The sequence below is a fragment of the Porcisia hertigi genome, chromosome 36 (assembly GCF_017918235.1).
Source record: "Porcisia hertigi strain C119 chromosome 36, whole genome shotgun sequence".
Classification (NCBI taxonomy): domain Eukaryota; phylum Euglenozoa; class Kinetoplastea; order Trypanosomatida; family Trypanosomatidae; genus Porcisia; species Porcisia hertigi.
This window is the reverse complement of record NC_090595.1, coordinates 2,563,874-2,581,164: the sequence shown is the minus strand read 5'-3', so window position 1 is coordinate 2,581,164 and position 17,291 is coordinate 2,563,874. Positions and strand designations below refer to the sequence as shown.

Genomic DNA, 17,291 nt, shown 5'->3' with positions numbered 1-17,291 from the left:
AGAGAGAGAGAGAGAGAAAGCATCACCATATGGAGAAGCGCCCAGCCCCACGAGCTCTGTTCTGTGTCCGAATGTGAAAAAAAAATTGAAAACAAAAGATAGCGCACGCGCCATGGAGAGTCTTCTCTGCAGATGCGTACACACACGCACGTGTAGACTCAGTCGGGGAGACGACCGTGTTATGTTCGTTTCGTGTACTACACCATCGCCTCTCGCTATACCCCGACCGGTCACCATTTGACGTGCGAAGTCGTGCCGCGCTGCAATGACTGCCAGAGAATCTTCCCCCGGCATGAAGAGCGAAAGGGAAAAAAGGAGGCGTGGGGACATGGGCCGTTGCGCAGTTACGAGCTTAGTGTCAGTCGCCTCTCCGCATGGAGAGGCCGCCTCAGGATGACAAGCGCTGGAAGCCAGCCGGGGGGAAACTAGCGGTGTTTGCTGTATCAGTTGCAGTTGGAGCTGCAGCGGTGCGGCCCGACCTCTTTAGGCCACTGAGACCTTTGGTGTTTCTCACTTCGCTCATCTTCTGTACAGTACCCTTGTGTCGCTCACAGGCGATCGCATGACGCTCCAAGCGACTCGGAGCAAATGTGCGACCACAGTGCGGGCACGGCACCAGCACCACGTCCTTCATCTCGTCCACGCCCATGGGAACCTGCGGTTTTCCGCAGGCCATCGCTGGTCTCTCGTCAATGGCGGCAGCCGCAGTCGCGTTGTAGCTGCTTGTGGTCGACAGCAGCCTCAAGTGCACGTCCTCCCTCGGCGGTGGGCCAAAAGCGATCCGTCGGTGGCCGACCCCGCCGTCGCTTGATTCCCCGGCCGACAAAAAGGCGAACTCCGTCGCCTCCGGGGTGGGTGTGCAGCGACGATTTGAGACCGCAGATGGCGTAACCTCAAAGGAGCGCTGATGCGCAGTCAAGTGTGGTGCGAAGCCCTGGGGTGTCTCCAACGTCAGTGTCTCCCGACTGGAAGGGCCGCCGAGCGGTGTATTCAGGTACTCGGACCCCGCCCTCAGCGCATCATGAGCGCTGGCAAACGTGCTCTCTGCGCTGCCACTGATATGCCAGTTGCGACCTGCGCCGCCGCCATGGTACGGAAACGTCTCTGCCCCCGATACGGATGCTTCGAGAATGCCACTGTCATCGACGGCCGTCGAGGTCTGTGCGGTGGAAGCAACAACGCCTCCCCGGATCTGACCTCCTGTCATGTTTGGTTTCACGACATCCGTCTCCTTCTGGTGCACTCGCCGCCAGTAGTTGCGCTGTGCCGTCGATCTCTGCTGCGCACTCAACCGCAGCTTCAGAAAATAAATAAAATTAATCTCGGCCGGCGATGAATCCAGCAAAAGCGCCGTTTGCTCAGACAGTAAAGTGGGGCCATCGAAGCCGGCATCGGAGTGCGCGCGTCCACGATCTCGAGTTGCAGTCATCTGGCTCCGACTGCTCTCTCTTTCGAGTGAATGGGAGCTGCTCAGTCACGTCGTTTATAGAGAAAATACGAGTAAAGGCTCGCCCCAATGACACGGAGAAGGCAAAGGTAACCAGTTGAGCGTGGGTCGATGAGTTTGAGATAAAATTTGGAGAAAGAGAGGGAAGAGAAAGAGAAAGGGGGGGAGGGGGAAGGGCAAGCAGGAAGAGAGAGAGGAAAGAGGAGATCCGGTGAGCTCTACTAAGGGCGGGGGGATCTAACGACGAAGTACTGGGACCGGATTGTATTGCACATCGATCGAGGTGGTGTACTCTACGCGGTCCACAGACTAGGAACAGAGGCAGAAAATTTTTAACCCGCAGAGTACATCCAGAAGTGAGCGTGTGTGTGTGTGTGGGGGTGTGTGTGTGTATCAAAATGATGAGACGACACGAAGGTGAATATGTTGTCCGTGAACGCGAGAGAGAGTGGGAGGGGGCGAGGGGGAGGGGAGGGGGGGGAGGGGGAGGGGCTACGGCTGTAATACGCGAACACAGACGTGGTGGAAGGCACGGCGTCGGGGATATATCCAACTGACCACCAAAATGAGAGGAGTAAACGGTGCACGACGAAAGAGAAGACAACTGAAGAGATGAATGGGCGCGAAAGCACGTCGATAATGCGGTGGTGAACAAGTTATGTGCGCTGCGTATCTATGAAAGAAGGGGGAAGATGGAGGAGGAAGGGGGCTAAATGCAGCCAGTACTATTACCTCACTTATACACGCGTGCACCGCAATTGGGAGCAAGGGGAGGCGGGAGGCGGGGAGGGGAGGAGGGGGAATGGAGTTGGTGCGAAGAAGAGGGGGAGAAAGGGAAGGGGGAGACAAACGAGGACAATAAAGCAGGCGGGGAGAGGGCACGGCCGCATATTTGCTGGGGATGACGAAAGGCTGGTGTTGACAAGTATGTACAGCCTGTGAGGTACATTCTCAGACCCGCTGAAGAAGAGGGAATACGAACGACGGAGATAGAAAAACATGCATGGAGGTGGGGTTCGCATCAGCGTAGCAGCCATGGAGCGCTGGGTAAGAGAAAGCTGGCGATGGCCCCCCCTTTTTTTCTCCTCGCCAAGAAGATGAGGTGAGGGAAGTCATGAAAACGAGCGCAAATAGGCCACGTGCAGAATTACATGTTCTCTCCTCGAGTTATCGACTTCACTATTGCCGTTGAGGTGGTCCTCGGGGTTTCAGGGGTCCCCCACAAGGGAAAGGCAGACCGCTATCGACCATTCGCCGCCAGCTACTCCTACGGTCCACCGTTTGAAGCTCATTTAAAAAAAAAAGAGCAGAAACTGTGGTAGCTAAAAATTGCGCATCACCACGTACTTCCGCGTTGAGCACCCAAACTCCAACACATCTGACTCAATCAGTGTCGTCGCCTCCATCGCGGGGACCACCTCACCGTTTAGCCTTGTATGGTTAGTGGATCCTAGATCCATCAGCTGCAATTCTATTGTCCACACCGCCGACGCATCTCCACCGGCTGAGACCAGAGCCTTCTCCAACATAGCCCAAATGCCAGTGCATAGCGAGCGCAAAATCCGCTTGCTCTGTGCGAACAGCGGCACATTCGTGCCTGGGGATGGCTGCACTGGCGCTACAGATGACATCGCCTTCAGACTTTCCGCTACGTACGAGTAGATGGCGGCTTCGTCTGCCAAAACAAAGCGCATCTCCATTGAGGCGTGCTGGCCGGAGCAGGAAGGGTGCTCGAGCAGCACATCATTCACACCTGGCTCCTTCCCCAGCAACCACACAGAGCGCCATGTGATGTGAGTGTATTCTGTCACTTTTCTGTCATCCTTCATGACCAGCAACTTGTACGATGGAACAAAGAATGTATTTGACGACGACGAGTCGTGCGCCGGCGGTGCAGGTGGCGCGGTAACACCGCTTGCGAGCTCGTCTCGCCGCCAGCGCAGAATCTCTGTGTAGAGATCAGAGAGCTGTGAGCGCGATGGGCCTCTAGGAGCAGGCGTTGCAGTCGCCCCTTTCTCTGGGGCGGCCTCCACCCACCGACGCCACCACTGAACAAGACACTCCGCAATTGTGGCTACGCGCAAGTAAGTGAGCAGTGTGGGATCGCAGGAAAAAGAAGTCGTTGTAGCGGGCACGTCATCATTGAGACACACGCCGTCGTCAGAGCGCAGTGCATCAAGCAGTTGCTGTGGTATGGTCAGAAGTGAAGGGTACCACTTGACAGGGCGGGGCGTAGCGTGGCTGCCCGGCACCAGCAAGCGGGATCGTGTGACCGGCAGACCGTCGAGGTGAGAGGTCAACAGACCGGTGCGGCCGTAATTTGGAGCTTCCATGACAACCCCCTGTGGCTGCCTATACGGATGCGCCCTGGCAAATGCATGCATGGAAAAGTGCGCGTGTGGGGGCAAAGGGAGAGGGAGGAAGGGAGGGGGGGGACGCAGAGAAAAAAAAAGAGGGGAGAGACGGGAACGACGCAGTCATTGCATGACACAGGCGAGTACAGGAGACTGATTTGGTAAAACGAGGCCCGGGGTGTTTTGGTCTGTGATATACAGCACCACGTGAGAGGTCAACTGCCGCACCCTGCATCAGCCTGCCAACAGGTCCAGTGCATGATGCCATGGCAGCACCACACATGTGTCGCGGCCGTACCCACCCACCCACCCACCCCCTCAAGCATTTGGAGCGCAGCCCCCTGCCGAAAACTGCGGTCCACCCACCCGTTCTTCGCGGGTCGGCCCACAGCAGCTCTCCGCGCATAGGGCGCCACGCGGTGCATCCTTCGGGGTGGCACTCGTGCTCCCTGACCAGGAGCCAGTGGCGGAGAGGGGGGGGGAGGGGCGGAGGGGGGGGGGGCGAATTGAGGGGGGTTATAGATCAATGAAAGTACACTGCCTCATGTCACTCTTCAAGAGTGGAAGGACGAAGAACAAATGGGGAGATTGTGAAGTGAGCAAAGGGGAAGAGGGGGGGGGGGAAGAGGGCTGAGATGACAACTCACTGGGTACCTCCTCACCCATGGCATAATTCCTCTGCCACACTCGACGCACTGGCCATCTCTCCTATGTCGTCTCTTATTGCCCCGCCTACGCTTCTTAACCGTGGAGACAACTCCTCTGGCTGCTCCCCACCCCCACACCCCAGCTGCAAACGCGCAGCGTGACAGTGTGGCGCTCTGGAAAATCCTTTGTCATTGTTCTGTTCTCCTCCATCGAGATGTAGTCGGTTCACGTCTACTTGAGACGGCACTCCTTGAAGAGACGCGTGAAGAGCGATAGAGAACCCCATCCTTGTCGCCTTCATATACTCTTGCCTCTCGTGCTGAGACACAGAACCAGGGAAGAGCAACCCAAGAGGAGGGGGGGGGGGAGGGGGGACATCCAGACGCCCGTCGTAGAGGCAGAGAAGCGGTATGAGCAATGGGTCTGTGCGGATTCCGCCGTCTTTCATGCACTCGGCAAGTGCAACTCGCGGAGCTCCACAACACCGTGGCTGCCTTGAATGAATCAAGGGGTGGGGCGTAAAAAAAAAGCAGCACGGAAGATATGGGGTTATATCAAAGGCAAAACAGAACAAGAAAGAAGGGGCAGAGGGGAAAGTACAAGGAAAGTAACGAGGAGAAGCCTCTGCAGTTTTTTTAAGGGGGTCAACGACTGCAGAGGGGGGAGGGGGTTGTGAAGAAGGAGAAACACCCATAAAGATGTGGAAAGGACTTCAACGGATCCGAGGGGGTGCGAAACAATGGAAAACAACAACAAAGGTAAAAAAAAGGCCAAAACAAAGAGGGTAAAAAGAAGGGATGATGAACATGAAGAAAACTTTCTAGCAAGGCAACCGAGGGTGGAGTGTGTGTGTGTGTAGGGGGGGGGGGTCTGCGTCGTGTATAAACCACCAGTGACGCATAGACTCCTACACACACACACACACACACAGAGAGAGACAGACAGACAGAGAGACAGACAGACAGAGACAGACAGGACACATAAGGAAACACTTGAAAGAGGTTATAAGAAAAGAGAAACAAAGACCACGTGACAGCGACAGTGCGCAAAACAAAACAAAAATCAAAACACACACACACAACGGGGGACGGCAGGGAGGGAGAAACGAAAAAACATCGTTTATCATAGAATGTGTGGGGCAGCAGTGGGAGGCAACAGCCCATTAGCCTCATCCCCCGCCCCTCCTCCCCTCACTCTCTCGCGCGTGGACGCCCTCGGTGAAGGATGCTTTCAATACACGTGCATAACACAAAACACAGAGAAAAGGCAGCGAGGGGGAGGGGAGGGGGGTAACGAGCTTTTCGATGACTACAATGCGTTGAGGCATCGAAATACCGGACATTTGTTTAAGCTGCATGCCCTTCACAATGCAATCTTTGCTCATGGGTGAGGGAGGGAGGGGGGGTGTTCGAAATGTAAAACGAGCGTTGATAAAACATGGGGCACGCCTCTTTCTCGGTGGTCCTGCACCACACATGCTACGCAGTCCCACATCCCACGCGACCGGCGCATACACGTACGCAGACCCCTCCAGCTCATCATCTATCATCGGCGCAGCACGCATAGCAAACACCAAGATCAGATAGTGGAAAAACATGCGCATCTCCGCAGCCGACAATCCCCGAGTCACAGGAAAAGGGAACCACAGTGCCGGGCAGCGGAGCGAGTACAAGCACTACGAAAAAAAATGAGTTGCCGCTCACCATGAAAATTCACACTCTCCACCGCAATCCACTTGCCTCCCACCCCACCTCACCCCCCCCTTTCCCCACAGGCCACAAGGCGCCTCAGCACGTACGCCAAAGACGAACCGGTGCCGGGCACCTGCATACTCGCACGCGCACATGCTTGTGAGAGTAAGCTGCGTTACACGTCGCCCCCTGTGTCGTAACGGTCCGTTCTCCTCGTTGGGGCGGGGGGGGCGAAGGAAGAAGCGCACACACCAGAGCGCGAGGCCGCCTTCCACACAGACCATCACTTGAAAAAAACGAAACGCGGAACAAAACCAGTCAACGTGGCAAAAACATAGAGGGAAACATTTATGGAAAAAAAGCAGCAATTACACGGTAAAATGCTCGAGAAGTTGATACACACACACAAGCCCGCACATATATATGGCGTCGGTGTCCGCGCAACAGCCCACTCCCCCCCCCCCTCATCCTCGTCGTGTCGCACAATGAGTGGACAACCAAACGCGGAGGAGAAAAGTTGAAGAGCATCTCTTGCGTGCCGCTGCCGCTGGCCCGCACGCGCACTATTTCGAGCCGACGATCCGAAACGTGAGTTGCGGGGGGGGGGGGAGGGGGGGAGCAAAAAAAAAGAGAGTGCATAAGCGAGGTCGCTGGTAAGGGGGCGTGGGCGACGTGTCAACCTGTCGCACCACGCACTACTTCGACTCCGATTTGCCTGATTGGTACGCGTACGTTTGCTTGAAGCGCTTCATCAGCCACTCGCCGGCTCTCACATCTGGATACTTCGGAGGGTTTGCCTCGTCGAAGCAGCTCGGCAAGCACGAGATAATTGTCTCGGGGTTCGGCTCGCAGAAAAACGGCATCGAGATGCGGTCCACACCGGGGTTCAGTACGCGGTGCAGTGTGCTCTTGTACCGTCCGTTGCTCCACATCGCCATCATGTCACCGATATTCACCACGTAGCTGCCCTCGATCGGCGACGCGTCTATCCACTCACCCTGCAAGTTCTTCACCTGCAGCCCGCCACTCTTGTCCTGGTACAGGAGCGTCACGATGCCATAGTCCGTGTGCGCCCCGCACACAACACGGCCCTTCTCATTGGGCAGCGCAGGGTAGTGAATCATGCGGAACACGCTCAGCGGCTCATGGAACTTCGACACAAAAAAGTCCTCGTCGATGCCAATCGCCAGTGCCAACGCGCGCAGCAGCAGCAGCGCAAGGCGCTGCATATCGCTGTAGTGCTGCTCCATCAGCTCCGCCCAGCCCTCGATCCACACGGGGTGGTTGTTGGGCCCGCGCAGCGGCTTGCCGGCAACAACAGAGGGGTGGTCCAGCGGCAGGTGGAAACCCATGTCGAAAGTTTCCTTCCAGTCACCAGGCTTGCTGGGGTCCAGCTGCTCGGCAGCATACGAGCCGTAGCCGCGGTGGTTTGGCGTCTTTTCGATATCGATCCGAAGCTTCTCCTCATGCGGGAGTGAGAACAGTCGGTTCGCCATCTCCGACAGCTGCTCACTGCGGTCCTTCGGGATGTTATGCCCGGTGATGTAGAAGAAGCCCCATGTGCGGCACGCATCGTCGATGGCGTGCGCAACGCGCAAGAAGTCCGTCTTGTTGTCGTTGTACAGGGGCGCGATGTCAATCACTGGCAGAGACATGGCGGCAAGGGGGTAAGCACACGGGAGAACTAAGGAGACGGGAGGGAGAGAGAGAGATCGGCTATGCGATGCAGGTGAGTTCGCCTCACGGGGTGTGTGAACGCGTATGGGTGCGCTTCGAGAGAGGCTCAATGGCGACTTGGAGAGGGGGCGAGAGAAAGAGAGATGGGCGGGAGATAACAGTATCCATTTCCAAGCGGGGGGGTGTCTAGTCGACCATTTACAGCACCACGTGAGAGGTCAACTGCCGCACCCTGCATCAGCCTGCCAACAGGTCCAGTGCATGATGCCATGGCAGCACCACTCATGTGTCGCGGCCGTACCCACCCACCCACCCACCCCCTCAAGCATTTGGAGCGCAGCCCCCTGCCGAAAACTGCGGTCCACCCACCCGTTCTTCGCGGGTCGGCTCACAGCAGCTCTCCGCGCATAGGGCGCCACGCGGTGCATCCTTCGGGGTGGCACTCGTGCTCCCTGACCAGGAGCCAGTGGCGGAGAGGGGAGGGGAGGGGCGGAGGGGGGGGGGGGCGAATTGAGCTCGAGTCACAGTGGCACTTTACTTGTCACATGCCTAATACAACCCTTCTCACGGTCCCAACTCCTTCCGACACAGCGCCATCGGCGACATGAGGGCCGACATCAGTAGCCATGACGCGCACTGACCTCGCCACGTCGAAAGGCGCACACAACACCCCTCTTACCACTAGAGGTGGTTCAGCATTGGAAGGAACACAGGGACAAGCTGCAAGGCCTCCGCACAGAGTTACTAGTGGACTCCCCCCCACCCACCCACCCGTCCTCCCCTGATGCCCTCCTCCTCACGCTGAGGTGTGGCACCCCACCCTCCCTGTCATTATAGTAGCGTGCAATGGGTTCAGAACAACGAGTACCTCCGAGCTGTGTCGAAATGCTAAGGATGCACCCGCGTGCAGGAGGAGGGGGGGGCGGGAGGCAAAGGAAGAAGCCTTGCAGAATTGCCCGCGCAGACAAGCAAGCACAACAACGAGAGCGGCACGACTGTAAGAGGTGCTCTGGTGTTTTTGTCACTCCCAAACGGAGACAGCGCTGCCACACACGCTCATCTAGCAAGCGCTTCCTGTTGTCAAAGGGAGGCAGCTATCTAAACGCCCTTCTCAACCGTGAGGAAGAAGAAAGGGGGAGGAGCTGTCGTAGCGAGCGAGCAGGCGTCGGGGTGGCCCGCTTCTCTCCCTGAAGTCGGGCTCCCCACCACGGAAGAGAACGGCTCACAAGCGCACCGGTTCCACGATGCACTCCCCCCCCCCTCCCTCCCTCCACTTCCCTCTGCCCCATGCATACACAAGCACATAGATGACCGTGATGAGGCTCAGCGGCGTGCCAACAGACGTGGGATACACGCATACGCTGTTGGAGTGGAGTGAAGAATGCACCACTGACACCGCACAAGGAGGGAGTGACCCTTTAACGAGGCAGGGTGGCGGTGCTGCTGTTTGAGCCTACGTGACTTGTTTTTATTCTTCCCCCTCCCCCCCTGCTGCTGCTGCTGCTGCTGCTGTCATTGTTGTTGCGAAGACGGCGGCTGCATCATTGTGAGAGTAACGACACGAGTATGAAAACAAGAGTCCGCGCTGACACACGCACACAGACAGACAGTAGCAAGCAGCGTTACAAAAAGTTGGACGTCCTCACCGGATTCCCGATCTTTTCACCCCAATCCGCCTGCAGCCACCACGTCGAGGTCACCCACTCTGGCTCTCTCTCCGCCCCCCCCCAAAAAAAAAAGAAAAAAATCTGTCACGACAACTTAAACAATAACCTACATCGATGCTGAACAAAAACAAGCTAGCGCCTCAGTAAACAACACATCCCACACACGGACGCAGGCATACCAGATGCACAGAAGCTGGAGGGGGAAAAAGGACAACGAGGAAGAGTGATGGCCGTGGTGTGGTACCGGGATCCTTCCACGACAGGAAAAGTGAAGAGAACGGAGGGAGGAGGGAGGGGGGAAGACATCAGCATTGCTGAAGATGAAATGGAGGCAACGACATGAACTGAGATCAACCAAAAAGGGGGGAGAAACGAAGCGGCACGCGAAGAAGAGCGGGGGTGGGTGGGTGGGTGGGCGGTTACACAGATACATCTATGTGGAGAAGGGGGCCTGAGAGGTCGTAGTGATAACATGCAGTTGAAGATAAACGGGGGACATACAGGAGAAAAGGAGGGTAAAAAAGGGAGGCAAAAGAAGAGGACGTCCGTTGGGTGCAGGAGTGTGTGTCTGCGCGCGTGGTGGTGGTGGTGGGTGGGGGAGGGAGGGGTCACGGAGAGAGGGAAGGGAGAGAAAGTGACACGTAGGATACGGTGAAACGGGGGAATGAACCTATAGCATAACGCCGTGCCCCCTCCCCCCCCCATCCCCACCGGTGTAGAAGGCTGTTAAAAGAAGAGAGAGATACACACATCATGCCCACATACAGCCCCACGCACGAATCCACGCACACACATACATACACAACGAGATAAACACACAGAGAGAAGTGAAAAACATGGAACAAGTAGGCATACAGAGAAAAGAGGAATGAACTCGAGAGAAGGCGGGTGCATATAGACATGGTCGATTGCACGCAAGATACAGAGAAAATAGAAAAAAAGGGGGGGAGACACAGACCGGTGCCCAGAGGAACCACCAATTCTTCGGGGAACGACTTCCCCACTCATTTTATCAACGCGCCTCACTTTAGAAGAGAGACTTTGAGCCACTACTCTTGGGCCGCCCACAACGCACAGTCACACTAAGGAAAGCACAAGACCAACTTGTGTGGGTGAAACCGCAGTCACGCAGACCCGCCTTACCACTGCACTTGTGAGCCTATGTGTGATCGTGCAGTTGTGGCTTGTGGGGCTCTCAACAGAAAAAGAAAAAAATCTAGTACAAGACAAACAACAGAATACAGCAACACAGCATCGAGAAAGACCAAGAAGGCGACGACAAGGACAAGGGAGGGGGGAAGAGGGGGAGAGGGGGAGGGGGATCATTATCAGCATCGGGCTACAACCCGCCCCCGCCCCCCCCTACCGTCCTCTCTTTGAATGAGAGAGATTTGCCGACGCCGCTCTTCTCCCAACTGGCGCATTGAGCACGAGCACATGCTTGAATGTATTTATAGAACAAGACATGCCACTCACAGGCTCCTTCTACCCCCACACCACCAATGCCTCCTCTCGTTTTCACTCATCCCTTCCGGTAGCCCATCTCCCTGTATACCAATACAATTAGCTGCCAGTCTCCTCCTCTCATCACTTCCCTTCACTTTCTCCACTCCGCTCGTGACGCACAGGCACACGCATATACATATAACCACATGCATGTATCTGAAGACACCTAAACAGATACACGGAGGGGAAAAAGGGGGGAAGGGTGTGAAGAGAAACTCAACAGAACTCTATCTGCGATCCGCATGGAATATATGCACACACACACACGTGACGCGCACCAAAAATAAACAAAGAAAGGAAACAAAAGCTGTACAGATACACAACAACGAAGAGTGTGGTGCGAGTGGATCGGGAAAGGAAAGAGTGATCAAGGGGAGGGGCACCATAAAAGCCTCATCATCCAAAAAGAACAAGAGAGGCTTACGAGGATCAGAGAGGGGGGAGGGTGTACAGAAAACGGATATGGACGAATATCAAGACGAAAACGTCGGCCGACAGACACCAATGTGAATGTTTTCGCACACACCACCGTCTATTATGAGTGAGTGCACCCTAATGACTCGCCTTGTATGTCAGGTACATGTCCACGGCCCACTTGATCCAGATGATTAGTAACACCTGAAACGTGATGATGGCGGCCCAGTACCCCCACTTCTGCACCCGCTGCTGCCCAAAAAAGCCGCACTTTCCGCGGGAATTACGGCGGCGCATTGCTGTCATCAACTTTGCGTCCGCGTCCCACATCGAGACCGTAGGCGTCTCCTTCCGCTCCTCGGCAACTGGCGAGGACGCCTTTGAAGGGGAATTTTTGCTGCCTCCAGAGTGGTTGCGAGAGCGGGCTGGGGTGCGAGAGCGAGAGGCAGAGCGGCCCTTGCGGCTGCGGGTCGATGAGGCTTGCCGCTTCGCAGGCATTTCAACTGTATTGGAGGGGAGTTTTTACTTTCGAGTATACACAGTGCGCTCCTTCTGTTCGTGTGTCTGAGAACGAGGCCGTCGAGAGAGTGCGGATGGTGGCTGGACTTGCTTCCTTTTTCCTTCAAAAGAGAGATAAAAAAAGCACCGCGGGGTAGCGAAGGTTTTACGGGGGACAACCCTTGTAATGGATGGCTGGCGCGCTGAGGCGAGAGAGAGAGGGAGAGGGAGGGAGGGAGGGAGGGAGTCATAACCGCGAGAGTGAAGTGGGGCTAAGTCAGAAGTGATAAACAGGTGCGTGAGCAGACACAGACAGACAGACAGACACGTAAACACCTGACCACTCCCCACAATCACCCCTCCCCCTCCCCCCTTTACCCCAAACCCAAAATTCGGCTGGTAGAAGGGAGAGGGTGACTACGACAAGAAGCTGGCGGTCTCGGGATGACGACAACAAAACGGGAGATGCGCTGCACGAGACCAACACAGGAGGCAACGATGCAGGAGTGCCGAGGGCTCCGGCGCCGTACCTCTTTTTTTTTCCTGCTCCTTCCCCCTCTTTGCTTCCTCTTTTTTTGTTTGTTTTTCATTGTCACGAACACGTAGTCAAGCGGACACACGTTTTTTGTTGTTGTTCTACTGTTTTTTTTCCCGCTGTTGTCCCTCACAACGTTTTTGAAGGTGAAAAAAAAGAGAAAAAATGAGACAGGCGGACACGGCACGCTCTCCCCCCCCCACACACACACACACGCACACACACACATTTGAGGGGGTACCCCGCACCACACCCCAGGCCAAGTCACCTGCGCAGTTTGATATGGAAGCAGCCCAGAGGAAGGCAGAACGTGCTGTTCATCACCACCTCATTCACATCCCGATGCACCACCACCTCCATCCCCCGCAGCAAACACTTGCGAACAAGATGAGAAGGCGTAGTCCTCCACCTTTGCTGTCGCCCTTGGCTGGAAAGTGCACGTAGGTGGATGTCAGAGTGTAGAGCCTTTGGGGGAGTGTTGAGGTGTGACGGCCGCTCATTCCTCCGCGGGACTATAAAGCAACAAACAGCTCCACTGAGAGCCCAGATGCGCTCATAGAAAACAGTAGGCAGCCCTTCCTGCCTGGTGAGTAGGCACAACACGTACTGCTCCACCACGTGACACACACACACACACACACACGAAGCAGACAAACAGCGAATTGCATGGGCAAGGGGGGAGAGAGGGGGGGGGGGCAGTACGCATCGAAAAGAACGAATTTAAAAACGGAGGCGACACCAAGACGAAACAGCGTGAGAAACCAGAGGAGGAAAAAAAAGATAAAAACGATATCAAATATCGCTGAAACCTGTCCAATGCAAAATTGGAAAACCGAGGCAATGGAGGCATCCAATCGAAGAGGAGTGAAAGAAGAGCGAGAGAGGAAGAAAAGATGAAAAATAGACTTGTGTATACCTGTGCAGGATGAGGTAGAGGCCCCTTCTTTTGGCTGTGACAAATGAGGCAGCCGCGCAAAAAAAAAGGGAAGCATAGCCGTCTGTCGATCAAGTGCGCTTTATCCTGGGCCCTCTCCTCCTCTCTCCTAGCGGATGCGCTACTGTGCCACATAGTCTTAGTCAAGATCGTCTCGCGCAGTGGAGCGTGATGCACTACCAGCTGCCCCAGTCTGAGGAGGCATACCGCCAGCACCTGGGAAGCCACCCCGCATGCCTCCCATGCCGCCAGGAATACCAGCACTGCCCATCATTTTTGACATGATCTTCTGGATGACAGGGCCCACCTTGGGGTCGTTCACGAATTCCATCGCAAATATTGGGTTCTGCATCATCTGAGCCACTTTCGACGCCACCTCGGGATCCTGCATGGCCGCAATGATCTCGGGATCTTGAAGAGCAGACTCCATGCCAGGAAGCATCCGCCAGGCATGCCACCCGGGAACTTAGCGGACGCCTCTTGCGTCTTCGCGGCCTCTGCAGTCTCCTGCTGGCGCTGACGGCGCAACTCCTCTTGCCGCTTTGCAGCGGCCTCCTCCTGAGCCAGCTTCCGCGCCAGCTCCCGCTTGTGGCGATTTGTGAAGCGGCACTGGACATACTTGAGCGTCTCAGTCGTCGTCGCATCGTAGTCGATCGCCTGAGCAGCACTGAGATCCTTCAGGGAGTCCTCCCAGTGGCCGAGATGGCGCCTCACAGTGCCTCGCACACGCAGTGCGCGCACATTTTGTGGATTGAGCTCGAGGGCTTTGTTGGCATCGTGCAAAGCGGCATTCGGTTTGTTGAGTTCAAGGTAGTACTGCGAACGTAATCCCCAGTACATGGCGCTGCCTGGTGTGTACGTCAGCGCTTCGCTCATCTTGCTGATAGCCTCCTCGAGCTTGCCGTCATTGTGAAGTTGAACGGCCTCGCCTTTTGCAGCCATGGCAGCATCCATATCTGCGTCAGATGGCTCGCCTGACTTTGCCGGGATTGCCGCCGGCTCCGAATCGCTTAGCGACCACCGCTCCTCGTCTGGCTCGCTCTCCTCGTCATGCCGGGATGCGGCCGCCTCAGCCGATCCAGCAGCACGAGTCTCTGGATCCGGAAAGACGGCGCCGGCTTCTGTCGCCCACCTCTTGAGTTCAACCAGCTCGGGGAGGTGAATGTCGTCGGGTCGAAGACGCAGAGCTTCCAGCGTGCGGTTCAACGCTGCCACATCGACACCGCTGTATGCTGACATGAGGGGAGAGAGAGCGCACACGCAAGCACACGACCCGAGTAAACAGAAGGAGAAAAGGTTTTATTTTTTTTTATGCACACGTGGGGAAGAGAAAAGACACTTTAAGGGATGGTGAACGTGTGCTTCTGCTGCTGCTGCTGCTGGCGACTGAATAAAGAAAAATAGGTGTTTGTGGGCACGCGGACACGACGCTAGTCACTTTGTTGCAATGTTATCCTATATGGACAGAGTGAGCCCAATTTCGCAAATGCAGTACAGAGAAGAGGGGATGGAAGAAAAGAAGGTTCCAGATAAGAGAATACATGAAGGTGTCCACAGTGGTGTGCCGACGCGAAGCAGAGGCTCCCACGAAGACAACAGCGAAAAAAAACGTTCGAAAATCCCACAATGGATGCTACGCAGCCAGACAGCTACCGAGGGAAAAAAAAATAAGAGAGAGAATGGAAAAAAAAAGAAGCACGTCGGCGCAAGCACCTTCCTTGGCAGGCAAACCGCCACGCATTCTTCGCCGCCATCGTCGTCTACTCGCCCTTCCGTGCAGGTGTGCACCGCAGAGACTACCATCCGATGGCAAAGCGGCCGCTTCACGTTGGTGGTGCACCACGTGCACACACACACACACACACACACACCTTTCCGCCCACCCGCAACCCTCATATTTCGTTGGTTACACTCAGGAGCAAGAATGCGTGTACTCCTCTCCCCCTCACCACCACTCTGGTGGTAGCAACTGCTGCGAACACAAACATATGCACACCTCAAAGGCGGGCCACGCGCCAAAATAGAGAGGCTAAGCTGACAAAGAGGCCGAAGCTGCTGGAGGTGTCGCCCTCACTCCGTCCAGCTCAAGACCATCAGTGGGAACATCAATAGTGTCCGCCTTCGGCGCGACAGCATCGGTATCAACCCTTTTCGCCCTTTCGTCCCCGCTGGACATATCATCAGCCTGTGCTGCAACCCCTCCTCCTGGTGGGCTTTCTATGTGGGTGAACAGCGCCAGCGTGCGTTGCCACCGCGCCTCGTACTCCTCTGGCGGCACGTTCACCATCCCAAATGCCCCGTACGTCGGCTTCGGTGTTGACGCGGCGAGAGAGGACGCAGCCGCGTCTTTATTCCTCTTGGACGAGACCCACTGCATTTCCTTGGCAGCATCGCCGTAAAAGGCGCGCATGGTTTCGCCTCTCCTTCCGGACACAGTGGCCCGATCGACTGGCGCAGTGACACAACCTTCACCTCGCGTGGAGAGGGGGGCAGAGCCCTCCTCCCCCTCCCCTGCTGACCCCCGCCTGGGTACCCTCTTAAGTCTACCGTACCTGGTGTCCTTGTACAGCCTGCCCAGTACGTCCTTGAGGTTGTGCATAGAAAACTCGCGCTGGGCGTACTTGCGGTGAATGAAAGACCTGAGAGCGTCGTCCGCCGCAGCACCCGCGGTGCTAGAGGGACGTGCAGCGGCAGGAAGACGCGCTTCGTAGAGGGCCTTTGCCTTGGTGTTTCCAATCGCCTCCATCAGGCGCACCTCTGCCAAAAACCATCGGTCCATGTTCGTCGATTTGACCTTGGAAATGTGGACGCCCAAGGAACGATGCACACCGGAGCAGCGAATGCAGACGAAGACGCCATGATTGACAGAGGCCCAGCGAGTACCCGTCTCCCCACAGTCGGCGCAGACGTTGTTAGGGTACTGTGCACAGAGACGCTCCACGGCGGCGCGGTTCGCCTCCCAGTCTTCGCAATCATCGTCCATCACGGTAGTGTGCTGTTTTGGCGAAGACGATGACCCCGTTACTGAAACCGACGCATCTGCGCGGCCAGTGCTCGTTCTCTTTTTTTTCTTGTCGTCTGAACGATGGTGACGGTGGCTGCCCCTCGTCGAACCCGCCCTAGGCTTCCTGTGTCTCCTCTCTTTAGGCCTGTCCACGACTGACTTCGCTTCGACGGCCAGCTGCGTATCCTCTGGGACTGGGAGGCTCATGTTCACACGCACACACACCTTGGCGAGTCCCTGTTTTACAAACTCAGGCCACCCAGAACTTCGATACATAAAGACGGGATTCCATCAATGCCATGACGACATTCGATGAATGGGTGTGAAGTCGTGTTGGCAGTCATAGCCGTCGTCATTGGGGAAAGGGGGTCACTCGGGGGGGGGAGGGAGGGGAGGGAGGGGGGGAGAGCAGAGGACGGAGGAGAAGGTGAAACGAGAGACGACAACACACGCGTGACAACGGTGCATCAAAAAGCCGGCAGCAGGTCGCAGCCAACAGGGAAAATGTCAGGCTATATAGAGTGCACATTGACACGAGGAGACGTGGGCATCTGTTCGTCACCTGTTGTCGCACTGGACCGTTTCTTCTCAAGGGGAAAATGGAACAAAAGCAAGAAAAGGGTGCAGCAAAACGAGAGCTTGGCAACATCGAAGGCGTCCAAAACGAGCTCTCTCTCTCTTGGTGTCCCACCGCATCTGGACCGTGATGGGGGCAGAGCGCTTCCCATACGTCATCCCCACGTCGAACACTAGCCCACCCACCCCGCCCTGGCACCACAGTCACCCCCTACTCACCCAGCCTCATTCACGGTTGCACCAGCGTAGGGCACGAGGTTCCAGTGCCCACTTCCTCTATTGCCTTGTCATCGAATTGCAGTGAAGCCGCCAATGTGGATGGCGACAACAGACGTGATGT

The 17,291-nt window shown here is 56.1% G+C and overlaps 6 protein-coding genes across 6 annotated transcripts; all 6 read right to left on the bottom strand.

Annotated features, from left to right (window-relative positions):
• Positions 1-388: 388 nt before the first annotated feature.
• JKF63_00649 (uncharacterized protein) lies at positions 389-1,429 on the bottom strand (the record flags this gene model as incomplete). The annotated part of the gene is made up of 1 exon (XM_067896700.1): positions 389-1,429. One exon carries the CDS (start codon positions 1,427-1,429, stop codon positions 389-391), a length of 1,041 nt encoding a protein of 346 aa, XP_067752857.1.
• Positions 1,430-2,769: 1,340 nt separating this feature from the next.
• On the bottom strand, positions 2,770-3,831 carry JKF63_00648 (uncharacterized protein; the record flags this gene model as incomplete). The annotated part of the gene is made up of 1 exon (XM_067896699.1): positions 2,770-3,831. The coding sequence occupies one exon, from the start codon at positions 3,829-3,831 to the stop codon at positions 2,770-2,772; it is 1,062 nt and encodes a 353-aa protein (XP_067752856.1).
• A 3,004-nt stretch (positions 3,832-6,835) lies between these two features.
• Positions 6,836-7,795, bottom strand: JKF63_00647 (uncharacterized protein; the record flags this gene model as incomplete). The annotated part of the gene is made up of 1 exon (XM_067896698.1): positions 6,836-7,795. The coding sequence occupies one exon, from the start codon at positions 7,793-7,795 to the stop codon at positions 6,836-6,838; it is 960 nt and encodes a 319-aa protein (XP_067752855.1).
• A 3,747-nt stretch (positions 7,796-11,542) lies between these two features.
• Positions 11,543-11,902, bottom strand: JKF63_00646 (uncharacterized protein; the record flags this gene model as incomplete). Its single annotated transcript, XM_067896697.1, has 1 exon — positions 11,543-11,902. One exon carries the CDS (start codon positions 11,900-11,902, stop codon positions 11,543-11,545), a length of 360 nt encoding a protein of 119 aa, XP_067752854.1.
• A 1,820-nt stretch (positions 11,903-13,722) lies between these two features.
• JKF63_00645 (uncharacterized protein) lies at positions 13,723-14,610 on the bottom strand (the record flags this gene model as incomplete). The annotated part of the gene is made up of 1 exon (XM_067896696.1): positions 13,723-14,610. The coding sequence occupies one exon, from the start codon at positions 14,608-14,610 to the stop codon at positions 13,723-13,725; it is 888 nt and encodes a 295-aa protein (XP_067752853.1).
• A 790-nt stretch (positions 14,611-15,400) lies between these two features.
• Positions 15,401-16,582, bottom strand: JKF63_00644 (uncharacterized protein; the record flags this gene model as incomplete). The annotated part of the gene is made up of 1 exon (XM_067896695.1): positions 15,401-16,582. One exon carries the CDS (start codon positions 16,580-16,582, stop codon positions 15,401-15,403), a length of 1,182 nt encoding a protein of 393 aa, XP_067752852.1.
• Positions 16,583-17,291: the final 709 nt, after the last annotated feature.